The sequence below is a fragment of the Salvelinus fontinalis genome, chromosome 21 (assembly GCF_029448725.1).
Source record: "Salvelinus fontinalis isolate EN_2023a chromosome 21, ASM2944872v1, whole genome shotgun sequence".
Lineage (NCBI taxonomy): Eukaryota > Metazoa > Chordata > Actinopteri > Salmoniformes > Salmonidae > Salvelinus > Salvelinus fontinalis.
Genome location: NC_074685.1, coordinates 12,042,308 through 12,055,639, shown reverse-complemented (window position 1 = coordinate 12,055,639; position 13,332 = coordinate 12,042,308). Strand labels below are relative to the sequence as shown.

At 48.4% G+C, this 13,332-nt stretch overlaps 1 protein-coding gene across 6 annotated transcripts in view; it reads right to left on the bottom strand.

Annotated features, from left to right (window-relative positions):
- The window catches only part of LOC129818184 (calcium/calmodulin-dependent protein kinase type II subunit beta), a 69,939-nt gene that overhangs the window by 51,443 nt on the left and 5,164 nt on the right, over positions 1 to 13,332 (bottom strand). For all 6 annotated transcript variants that reach the window (XM_055873872.1, XM_055873869.1, XM_055873871.1 and 3 more), the window contains exons 3-6: positions 4,394 to 4,453; positions 4,209 to 4,263; positions 3,164 to 3,229; positions 2,112 to 2,184 (exon numbers count right to left, since the gene is read on the bottom strand). In XM_055873872.1, coding sequence (XP_055729847.1) covers positions 2,112 to 2,184; positions 3,164 to 3,229; positions 4,209 to 4,263; positions 4,394 to 4,453 — 254 coding nt within the window. The remainder of the gene's footprint in view (positions 1 to 2,111; positions 2,185 to 3,163; positions 3,230 to 4,208; positions 4,264 to 4,393; positions 4,454 to 13,332) is intronic.

Here is a 13,332-nt window from a genome sequence, read left to right as displayed (position 1 = left end):
AATCTCTGGATGCCTGAAACAGGTTTCCCTCTAATTTTTCTGTATTTAGCGCCATCCATCATTCCTTCAATTCTGACCAGTTTCCGAGTCCCTGCTGATAAAAAACATCCCCACAGCACGATGCTGCCACCACCATGCTTCACTGTGGGGATGATGTTCTCGGGGTGATGAGAGGTGTTGGGTTTGCGCCAGACATAGCGTTTTCCTTGATGGCCAAAAAGCTTTTTTCTGGCCACTTTTCTGTAAAACCCAGCTCTGTGGAGTGCACGGCTTAAAGTGGTCCTATGGACAGATACTCCAATCTCCGCTGTGGGACTTTGCAGCTCCTTCAGGGTTATCTTTGGTCTCTTTGTTGCCTCTATGATTAATGCCCTCCTTGCCTGGCCTGTGAGTTTTGGTGGGCGGCCCTCTCTTGGCAGGTTTGTTGTGGTAACATACTGACACAACTTCCACCGAAGGTGGCTCCTCTCCCTGTTCGGGCGGTGCTCGGCGGTCCTCGTCCCTGGGCCTACTAGCTGCCACGATCCATTTTTCCTTTTCGTTTGTGTCTGTCTGTTCTGTTTACACCTGTGTCCTATTAGTTAATTTCGGTGGGTTTATTAACCTCCGCTGCCTGCTAGTCTTTGTGCGGGATTATTTGCTGTGTTTGCTCTGTTAGGGGTGCGTGTTTGCGCCACAGGTTTTTTATTTTCTCACAGTCGTTGTACCGTTGGTACTGTATTACGAGTAGAGGTTTCTCCTCCGTGTGTTTCGTGATTTTCCCTGTGTGTGGCGACTTCATTGGGGTGTGTTTCCCCTCCTGTTGTTGTTGGGTTGGGACTTTATAATAAACGACTGTGCCGCTGGGACTTCCTTGCTCTCCTGCTCCTGACTCCTGCACCTCCCTCTTTTTAGGAGGCACTTAACACATATTCTGTCCATTTTTTAATAATGGATTTAATGATGCTCTGTGGGATGTTCAAAGTTTCAGATATTTTTTTATAACCCAACCCTGATCTGTACTTCTCCACAACTTTGTCCCTGACCTGTTTGGAGAGCTCCTTGGTCTTGATGGTAACACTTGCTTGGTGGTGCCCCTTGCCTAGTGGTGTTGCAGACTCTGGGGCCTTTCAGAACAGGTGTATTTATACACTGAGATCATGTGACAGATCATGTGACACTTAGATTTCACACAGGTGGATTTTATTTAACGAATTATGTGACTTCTGAAGGTAATTGGTTGCACCAGATCTTATTTAGGGGCTTCATAACAAAGGGGTTGAATACATATGCACGCACCACTTTTCTGTTTTGAATGTTTGGGAATTTTTTTAAACAAGTTATTTTTTTCATTTCACTTCACCAATTTGGACTATTTTGTGTATGTCCATTACATGAAATCCAAATAAAAATCTATTTCAATTACAGGTTGTAATGCAACAAAATAGGAAAAATGCCAAGGGGGATGAATACTTTTGGAAGGCACTGTACAACCCCTGCGTTATCTACAGCCCATTGTGTTATCTAACAGCCCCTGTGTTATCTACAATCCGTGTGTTATCTACAATCCGTGTGTTATCTACAGCCCCTTTGTTATCTACAGCCCCTGTGTTATCTACAACCCTGTGTTAGGTATACTGCAGTATTCCCAGTGTGTGTGTGTGTGTGTGTGTGTGTGTGTGTGTGTGTGTGTGTGTGTGTGTGTGTGTGTGTGTGTGTGTGTGTGTGTGTGTGTGTGTGTGTGTGTGTGTGTGTGTGTGTGTGTGTGTGTGTGTGTGTGAGTTATTGATGAATGATTAAAATAAAAACCACAGTTTGAGTCACCATTCTGCTGCAACTTAATAAACACCCACTAGGGAAATCAATAGTTTCACAGACACATGCCGTTTCTTCATCTAATGACAGTTCTGCAAACCTCATCTAGAAGACTTCCCTCTAAAAGTTACTGCTCATAACGTTTCAACACTTTTGACACACACACACGCACGCAAACACACTCACACACGCGCAAACACTCTCACACAAACACACACTGTGTTAATCCCAGTGGGACTGTTGTATAATAATGTCAGCACAGACAGCAGATCTATCTCAGAGGGAACAGGTGAAGAGCACACACACAGTTAACTCACCTTTAGATCTCTGTGTACCACGCCCGACTGGTGACAGTGTAACACAGCCTCCAGGATCTGCTGGATGCAGTGACTGTATGACAACACCAGGGGGAGTGGGTTAGTCTGTCAGTGTACTGCATCTGCGTTATGTGTGGTGTATTGCAGTGCTCTTAAAATGTGCTAGACAAATTACCTCGAGGGCAATAAAGTATTCTGTCCTATTCTATTTTAGTCCCAAAAGTGCAAAAGTCAAGCTAAATCAAGCACCCCACAAATTTCAAGTATTGTGTGTGAACACCTTGTGAACACCTTGTGAACACCTGTCAGAGAGATGATGAAGAGGAAATGCACTGTTCTAGGAGTCAAGCAGCGTAGGAATGAACTGCAGTTTCTGTCTGTCTGTGACAGTCTGGGTCTGTGAAGGAGATGTCTAACTTGGTGGCTTTACCTGTGTTTTTTTTTATATAACAACTCCATAATAAAAATGAGAACAGGTTCTCTCTCTGACTTTCATTTCTTATTTTTTTAGCATAGGTTGCCATGAGCAACACACTACCAGTCTAGGAGAGACAGAGAAACGGACAGAGGACACATGGAAAGTACAGACACGCAGGGTAGAGCAATGCAGCTAGGATTCACACACACAGTGAAATATGTATTCTCTCTCTCTCTCCCTCCCTCTCCCCCTCTCTCTCGTTCCTCTCTCTCTCCCATTCCTCTCTCTCGCTCCCGCTCCCGCCCACACACACAACACCTCCACAGTCAAATTCCTGAGGGGCAAGGCTGTGTCGGTCTGTGTGTGTGTGTGTGCGTCTGTGCGTGTCTGTGTGTGTGCAAACTGAGGAGAAGTGCTCAGTGCAATGAAAATGTATTCTACAAGGTAAACTGAGAGTAACATTGAACAGGAGAGAGAGAGAGAGAGAGAGAGAGAGAGAGAGAGAGTGAAAGAGAGAAAAAGAGCGAAAAAGAGAGAAAGAGAGAGAGAGAGAGAGAAAAAGAGAGAGAGAGCATGTGATATAGAATGGATGGATGGATGGATAAAGAGGGTGTACTGCGTAAAAGGTGTTTACCTGGCATCTGCTTCACTGTAGTACTCTCTGGCCACGATGTCCTCAAACAGCTCTCCACCTGTCACCCTACAACACACAGACACTAGTTAACACACAGACACTAGTTAACACACAGACACAAGTTAACACACAGACACTAGTTAACACACAAACACTAGTTAACACACACACTCACACAACCACACACACATACAAACACACAAATGCACATACGAACGCACATATACAATCACACACAGCGGAGGGGGATGTCCTCGTTAGGGGAAACCCCGGCTCTGCAGGAATCTCTCTGGTTTGGTTGCCATGGAGACAGGTTCCACTGCAGGGGAGTTTGTGTGTGTGTGTGTGTGTGTGTGTGTGTGTGTGTGTGTGTGTGTGTGTGTGTGTGTGTGTGTGTGTGTGTGTGTGTGTGTGTGTGTGTGTGTGTGTGTGTGTGTGTGTGTGTGTGTGTGTGTGTGTGTGTGTGTGTGTGTGTGTGTGTGTGTGTGTGTGTGCATGTATGTGTGTGTGCGTATGTGCAAGGCTAAAGATGGAACTGAGCATGTGCAAAGAGGAGGATGGTTATGTAATAGGGAAAAATCTCCTTGGAAACGGGGAGAGGAGAGAAAAAGAAGAGAGGGTGAGGATGAGAGAAGGAGGAAGAGGAGAGGGTGAGGATGAGAGAAGGAGGAAGAGGAGAGGGTGAGGATGAGAGAAGGAGGAAGAGGAGAGGGTGAGGATGAGAGAAGGAGGAAGAGGAGAGGGGGAGGATGAGAGAAGAAGGAAGAGGAGAGGGGGAGGATGAGAGAAGAAGAAGGAGGAAGAGGGGGAGGATGAGAGAAGAAGAAGGAGGAAGAGGGGAGGGGGAGGATGAGAGAAGAAGAAGGAGGAAGAGGAGAGGGGGAGGATGAGAGAAGAGGGCAAAAAGAAGGAAGGTGAGAAGAAAAGGCAGGAAAATGGGATGGAAGTAGAAGGGAGGGATACAAGATATCAAGGGAGGAGAGAAGAGAGGGATGAGAGAGGGAGGAGAGAGGGATGAGAGAGGGAGGAGAGCACTGCCACTCACAAGTCAAACAGAAGGTAGTGAAAGCCCTCCTCTGATATGCTGTCATGGAGACGAACTAGAGAGAGAGAGAGAGAAAGAGAGAGACAGACAGGGATGGGTTGAGAACGTCAGCAGAAAACATATTCTCATATTCTTCCTGTGCTGCAGCCCCAGCAGCAGAGAGAGAGAGGGTTACAGGTACTGACCGATATTGGAGTGTTTGAGCAATCTGCAGATCCTGGCTTCCCTCTCCAGCTTCTGGTGATCTGAGGAGAGAATAAGAAGATAAAATCTTGATACAATGATTTCATAATATGGTACAATATGATATATCATATCATTACCACGAAGGAGGAAATCAGAGGTTTAATATAAGTGTATTCAACAGGAGGCGAGCAATGTTTTAGAATATAAAGTCCCCATCAATATACGCATGTGCACATACACACACACTTGCCCACACACACAGTGTGTTGTATATACAGTGGATACCCTGAGGGTTTCAACTGCCCCATATTAACTCCCCTTACTATAGCTTCAGATGGAGGGATGGAGGGAGAGGGGGAGGAGTAGAACAGAGGAGGGGAGAGATAAAGAATAGATATGTGGTAGTGGAGAACGGTTCTGAGGGCACACACTTAGTGTGTTATGAATTCTGTAATTAATATATTGTAATGTTTTTGAAATTGTATAACTGCCTTAATTTTTCCGGACCCCAGGAAGAGTAGCTGCTGCCTTGGCAGGAAGTAATGGGGATCCATAATAAACTCCAGGAAGAGTAGCTGCTGCCTTGGAAGAAAGTATTGGGGATCCATAATAAACTCCAGGAAGCGTAGCTGCTGCCTTGGAAGAAAGTAATGGGGATCCATAATAAACCCCAGGAAGCGTAGCTGCTGCCTTGGAAGAAAGTAATGGGGATCCATAATAAACCCCAGGAAGCGCAGCTGCTGCCTTGGCAGGAAGTAATGGGGATCCATAATAAACTCCAGGAAGCGCAGCTGCTGCCTTGGCAGGAAGTAATGGGGATCCATAATAAACCCCAGGAAGAGTAGCTGCTGCCTTGGAAGAAAGTAATGGGGATCCATAATAAACTCCAGGAAGCGCAGCTGCTGCCTTGGCAGGAAGTAATGGGGATCCATAATAAACCCCAGGAAGAGTAGCTGCTGCCTTGGCAGGAAGTAATGGGTATCCATAATAAACCCCAGGAAGAGTAGCTGCTGCCTTGGCAGGAAGTAATGGGGATCCATAATAAACCCCAGGAAGAGTAGCTGCTGCCTTGGCAGGAAGTAATGGGGATCCATAATAAATACAAATAGAGAGAAAGAGAGATATTGAAGTTGAAATAAAGTAATCCAATAAATAATCCATACATATCCCAGATGTTAGGTCCTGTCAGAGGTCAGCTCCACCTCCTCCTCTAGACCAGTGGTTCTCACACCAGGGTCCCTGGGATGTGGCTGGCTGTTCCCTGACCATTCCCTCAGATGGTCAGCTGGCACCAAATTAGAATGGAAAAGTGCAATCTGGGTTTGAACCCACGCTTCCAGGGGTGTGGTCCAGAAGCCCTACCACTAGACCAGCCCCCAGTACCTTAAACTCATTTGAAGTTTTTTTTTGTACATGGTGGATGCCAGTGTAATACAAGATCTGCTGTGTCAGGTTACACTGTCCCACTGCAAACTTAGTAATGGGTACTAAAGCTCTACACAATACAACCCAGCCAGTTCAGCCTAGCCCAGTTATACCAGGAGCCTGTTCAGCCTAGCCCAGTTCTACCAGGAGCCTGTTCAGCCTAGCCCAGTTCTACCAGGAGCCTGGTGTGTGCCTGTGTCCTCATTTACTTGTGTCCTCTTCACCCTCTCCTTGTCTCCTCTCTTCCTGTTCTCTTCATCCTCTGAGCTGAGGAAACTAGAATATGGATGACGAGCTCTTTTAGTTATTCAGGCCTTTGCAGATGGTGGAGGAGACGAGGGAAAGGTAGGGTCAGCGACTGTACATTATTGAGATGCAGCCCCTTGTCTCTAAATGAAGAGCTTCAGAGGTTGTCGTGCCATATCTGTTGGCAGTAGAAACGGTTCTACTCTCTCTCCCTCATTCTCTCTCTCTCTCTGCACTTTCGCTCTGCTCTCTCTCTCCCTCATTCTCTCTCTCCTTCATTCTCTCTCTCTCGCTCATTCTCTCTCTCCCTCTCTCCCTCATTCCCTCTCTCTCTCTCTGCCCTTTCTCTCCCCTTCTCTCTTTCTCTCGCTCTCTCTGTCTCTCTCTCTCTATCAAGAGGAGCATAAATTACTGTCTCACTCTGTAGAATCAAGCGGAATCTCAAATATGTTAATGTGAGATTGCAGATCGAGGACACCAGAAGCACACACACACACACACACACACACATATATATATAGACACACGCATACACGCACACACACAATCACGCACACACACACATTTAGAGGCAGTGTGAGGAAAAGGATCAATCAGCCAAATGCATCTGCTTTCTCTTGTTAGCTTGAGCTACTGATGAGCAGACTACTCATTCTATCTCTCTATCTCTATATCATTCTCTCTCCATCCCTTTCTCTCTCTCATTCTCTGTCTCTCTATCTCTATATCATTCTCTCTCCATCCCTCCCTCTCTCTCTCTCATTCTCTGTCTCTCTATCTCTATATCATTCTCTCTCCATCCCTCCCTCTCTCTCTCTCATTCTCTGTCTCTCTATCTCTATATCATCCTCTCTCCATCCCTCCCTCTCTCTCTCATTCTCTGTCTATCTCTATATCATTCTCTCTCCATCCCTCCCTCTCTCTCTCATTCTCTGTCTCTCTATCGCTATATCATTCTCTCTCCATCCCTCCCTCTCTCTCTCTCATTCTCTGTCTCTCTATCTCTATATCATTCTCTCTCCATCCCTCCCTCTCTCTCTCTCATTCTCTGTCTCTCTATCTCCAAATCATTCTCTCTCCATCCCTCCCTCTCTCTCTCTCATTCTCTGTCTCTCTATCTCTATATCATTCTCTCTCCATCCCTCCCTCTCTCTCTCTCATTCTCTGTCTCTCTATCTCTATATCATCCTCTCTCCATCCCTCCCTCTCTCTCTCATTCTCTGTCTATCTCTATATCATTCTCTCTCCATCCCTCCCTCTCTCTCTCTCATTCTCTGTCTCTCTATTGCTATATCATTCTCTCTCCATCCCTCCCTCTCTCTCTCTCATTCTCTGTCTCTCTATCTCTATATCATTCTCTCTCCATAGCTCACTCTCTCTGTCTCTCATTCTCTCTCTCATTCTCTCTGCAACACACACACACACACACACACACACACACACACACACACACACACACACACACACACACACACACACACACACACACACACACACACACACACACACACACACACACACACACACACACATATATATATATGGCAGCTATTCCTTCACTCTGCAGTCCAACTCATCCCAAACCATCTCAATTGGGTTGAGGTCAGGTGATTGTGGAGGCCAGGTCATCTGATGCAGCACTCCATCACTCTGCTTCTTGGTCAAATAGCCATTACACAGCCTGGAGGTGTGTTGGGTCATTGTGCTGTTGAAAAACAATTGATAGTCCCACTCTGCACAAACCAGATGGGACGGCGTATCGCTGCAGAATGTTGTGGTAGCCCTGCTGGTTAAATGTGCCTTGAATTCTAAATAAATCACAGATAGTTGTAACGATACTCTAAATCCTCCTCCTCCTCAGATGAGGAGAGGAGAGAGGGATCTGAAGACCAATATGCAGCGAGGTATGATGACATGATTTATTGAAGACACGACAAAACAACAAACACGACGTAGACAGAAAACGAACTATACTTGAATAAACTACAAAACAAATAAACGATGAAAACAGACCTGGACACGAACTTACATATAACTTGAAGAACGCACGAACAGGTACATGACTACAAACAAACGCTACAGTCCCATGTGGTACGAACAGACATACGGACACAGGAGACAATCACCCACAAACAAACAGTGAGAATGCCCTACCTAAATATGACTCTTAATTAGAGGCAAACGCAAACCACCTGCCTCTAATCAAGAGCCATACCAGGCAAACCGAAACCAACATAGAAACAGATAACATAGAATGCCCACCCAACCTCACGTCCTGACCAACTAACACACAAAAACTAACATAAATAGGTCAGGAACGTGACAGTACCCCCCCCACAAGGTGCGAACTCCGGACGCACCAGCACAAAGTCTAGGGGAGGGTCTGGGTGGGCATCTAACCACGGTGGTGGCTCAGGCTCCGGGCGCGGTTCCCACCCCACCATAATCCATCCTAACTTCCTCCCTCCAAGAATGTCCACCCTCTTTTTTCCCCCACACAATTCTCTTAATAATATATTTAATAAGGATAACACCGGGACAGAGAGATAAATCAAGATAGAGGGATAGATAAGAATATAGAGGTAGAAAAAGATAGAGAGGGAGATCAGGATAGAGGGGCAACTCCGGACTGAAAGGCAGCTCCGGACAGAGAGACAGCTCTGGACTGATGGGCAGTTCTGGGTATCTAGCCTTTTCAGGCTGAAGGTCAGCTCATGGCTGACTGACGAATCTCGACGCTCATGGCTGGCTGACGGCTCTCGACGCTCATGGCAGGCTGACGGCTCTCGACGCTCATGGCAGGCTGACGGCTCTCGACGCTCATGGCAGGCTGACGGCTCTCGACGCTCATGGCAGGCTGACGGCTCTCGACGCTCATGGCAGGCTGACGGCTCTCGACGCTCATGGCAGGCTGACGGCTCTCGACGCTCATGGCAGGCTGACGGCTCTCGACGCTCATGGCAGGCTGACGGCTCTCGACGCTCATGGCGCTCTGACGGCTCTGGCTGCTCATGGCGCTCTGACGGCTCTGGCTGCTCATGGCGCTCTGACGGCTCTGGCTGCTCATGGCGCTCTGACGGCTCTGGCTGCTCATGGCGCTCTGACGGCTCTGGCAGATCCTGTCTGGTTGGCGGCTCTGGCAGATCCTGTCTGGTTGGCGGCTCTGGCAGATCCTGTCTGGTTGGCGGCTCTGGCAGATCCTGTCTGGTTGGCGGCTCTGGCAGATCCTGTCTGGTTGGCGGCTCTGGCAGATCCTGTCTGGCTGACGGCTCTAGCGGCTCCTGTCTGGCTGATGGCTCTAGCGGCTCCTGTCTGGCTGACGGCTCTGTAGGCTCATGGCAGACGGGCGGCTTTGCAGGCTCATGGCAGACGGGCGGCTTTGCAGGCTCCTGGCAGACGGATGGCTCAGACGGCGCTGGGGAGACGGATGGCTCAGATGGCGCTGGGGAGACGGATGGCTCAGATGGCGCTGGGGAGACGGATGGCTCAGATGGCGCTGGGGAGACGGATGGCTCAGATGGCGCTGGGGAGACGGATGGCTCTGGCCGGATATGGCGCACTGTAGACCTGGTGCGTGGTGCCGGAACTGGAGGCACCGTGCTAATGATAAGCACCTTCCTACTAGTGCGGGGAGTAGGGACAGGGCACACTGTATTCTCAAAGCCTACTCTATCCCTGATGCGTGGTACCGGCACTGGTGACGCCGGGCTGAGGACAAGCACATCAGGATTAGTAGGGGGAGAATATACAGTGTGTACAGGGCTCTGGAGACGCACTGGTAGCTTAGTGCGTGGGGCCGGAACTGGAGGCACCGGGCTAGATACACGCACTACAGGGAGAGTGCGTGGAGGAGGAACAGGGCTCAGGATACGCACTGGTAGCCTAGTGCGTAGTGTATACACTGTAGGTACTAGGCTGGGGCGGGGAGGTGGTGCCGGAAATACCGGACCGTGGAGGCGTACTGGCACTCTTGAGCATTGAGCTTGCCCAACCTTACCTGGTTGAATGCTCCCGGTTGCCCGACCAGTGCGGGGAGGTGGAATAACCCGCACCGGCCTATGTAGGCGAACCGGAGAAACCATGCGTAAGGCCGGTGCCATGTATGCCGGCCCGAGGAGACGCACTGGAGACCAGACGCGTTGAGCCGGCCTCATGACACCTGGCTCAATACCCAATCTAGCCCTCCCAGTGCGGGGAGGTGGAATAACCCGCACCGGGCTATGCACTCGTACAGGAGACACCGTGCGCTCTACTGCGTAACACGGCGCCTGCCCGTACTCCCGCTCTCCACGGTAAGCCTGGGAAGTGGGCGCAGGTCTCCTACCTGCCCTTGGCCCACTATCTCCTAGCCCCCCCCCAAGAAATTTTTGGGAATTACTTACGGGCTTTTTCGGCTTCCGTGCCAGACGCGTTCCCTCATAGCTCCGGTTCCTCTCCCAGGTAGCCTCTGCTCTCCTCAATGCCTCCACCTGTTCCCATGGGAGGCGATCCCTCCCAGCCAGGATCTCCTCCCAAGTGTAGCAACCCTTTCCATCCAAAACATCGTCCCATGTCCATTGCTCCTTTCTCTCCTGTCCCTTACTCCGTTTCGTTTTCCCTTGCCGCTTGGTCTTAGCGTGTTGGTGGGTGATTCTGTAACGATACTCTAAATCCTCCTCCTCCTCAGATGAGGATAGGAGAGAGGGATCTGAAGACCAATATGCAGCGAGGTATGATGACATGATTTATTGAAGACACGACAAAACAACAAACACGACGTAGACAGAAAACGAACTATACTTGAATAAACTACAAAACAAATAAACGATGAAAACAGACCTGGACACGAACTTACATATAACTTGAAGAACGCACGAACAGGTACATGACTACAAACAAACGCTACAGTCCCATGTGGTACGAACAGACATACGGACACAGGAGACAATCACCCACAAACAAACAGTGAGAATGCCCTACCTAAATATGACTCTTAATTAGAGGCAAACGCAAACCACCTGCCTCTAATCAAGAGCCATACCAGGCAAACCGAAACCAACATAGAAACAGATAACATAGAATGCCCACCCAACCTCACGTCCTGACCAACTAACACACAAAAACTAACATAAATAGGTCAGGAACGTGACAATAGTGTTACCAGCAAAGCACCCCCACACCATCACACCTCCTCCTCCATGCTTCACGGTGGCAACCCCACATGCAGAGATCATCCTAATCTAATCTAATCTAATCTAATCTGCATCTCAGAAAGACATGGTGGTTGGAAACAAAAATCTAAAATTTGACAGATTTTCACCGGTCTAATGTTCATTTATTGTGTGTCTTGGCCCAAGCAAGTCTCTTCTTATTATTATTGGTGTCCTTTAGTAGTGCTTTCTTTGCAGCAATTTTGACCATGAAGGCCTGATTCACGCAGTCTCCTCTGAACAGTTGATGTTGAGATGTGTCTGTTACTTGAACTTTGTGAAGCATTTATTTGGGCTGCAATTTCTGAGGCTGGTAACTCTAATGAACTTATCCTCCACAGCAGAGGTAACTCTGGGTCTTCCTTTCCTGTGGCGATCTTCATGAGAGCCAGTTTCATCATAGCGCTTGATGGTTTTTGTGATTGCACTTGAAGGAACTTTCAAAGTTCTTGATATTTTCCGTATTGACTGACCTTCATGTCTTATCTACCGAGAGAATTCTCTTCGATTATAACCACAGCCGCATATATCCCCCCCAAGCAGACACATCGATGGCTCTGAATGAACTTCATTTGACTCTATGTAAACTGGAAACCACATATCCTGAGGCTGCATTTATTGTAGCTGGGGATTTTAACAAGGCTAATCTGAAAACAAGGCTCCCTAAATTCTATCAGCATATCGATTATGCAACCAGGGCTGGCAAAACCCCAGATCATTGTTATTCTAACTTCCACGACGCATATAAGGCCCTCCCCTGCCCTCCTTTCGGAAAATCTGACCACGAATCCATTTAGTTGCTCCCTGCCTATAGACAGAAACCAAAACAGGAAGCTCCCGTGCTCAGGTCAGTTCAACGCTGATTTGACAAATCGGATTCCACGCTTCAAGATTACTTCGATCGCTTGGACTGGGATATGTTCCGCATTGCGGCGAACAACAATATTGATGTATACGCTGATTCGGTGAGCGGGTTTATTAGCAAGTGCATCAGCGATGTCATACCCACAGCGTCTATTAAAACATTCCCAAACCAGAAACCGTGGATTGATGGCAGCATTGGCGCAAAACTGAAAGCGTGAACCACTGCTTTTAATCAGGGCAAGGTGACCGGAAACATGACCGAATACAAACATTGTAGCTACTCCCTCTGCAAGGCAATCAAACAAGCTAAGCGTCAGAATAGAGACAAAGTAGAGTCGCAATTCAATGGCTCAGACACGAGAGGTATGTGGCAGGGTCTACAGTCAATCACGGACTATAAAAAGAAAACCAGTCCCATTGCGGACCAGGATGACTTGCTCCCAGACAGACTAAATAACTGCTTTGCTCGCTTTGAGGACACTACAGTGCCACTGACACGGCCTGCTACCAAAACCTGCGGGCTCTCCTTCACTGCAGCAGACGTGAGTAAAACATTTAAACGTGTCAACCCTCGCAAGGCTGCAGGCCCAGACGGCATCCCCAGCCGCGTCCTCAGAGCATGCGCAGACCAGCTGGCTGGTGTGTTTACGGACATATTCAATCAATCCTCATCCCAGTCTGCTGTTCCCACATGCTTCAAGAGGGCCACCATTGTTCCTGTTCCCAAGAAAGTTAAGGTAACTGAGCTAAATGACTACCGCCCCGTAGCACTCTTTTCCGTCGTCATGAAGTGCTTTGAGAGACTAGTCAAGGACCATATCACCTCCACCCTACCGGACACCCTAGACCCACTCCAATTTGCTTACCGCCCCAACAGGTCCACAGACGACGCAATCGCAATCACACTGCACACTTCCCTAACCCATCTGGACAAGAGGAATACCTATGTGAGAATGCTGTTCATTGACTACAGCTCAGCATTTAACACCATAGTACCCTCCAAACTCGTCATCAAGCTCGAGACCCTGGGTCTCGACCCCGCCCTGTGCAATTGGGTCCTAGACTTCCTGACGGTCCGCCCCCAGGTGGTGAGGGTAGGTAACAACATCTCCACCCCGCTGATCCTCAACACTGGGGCCCCACAAGGGTGCGTTCTCAGCTCTCTCCTGTACTCCCTGTACACCCACGACTGCGTGGCCATGCACGCCTCCAAC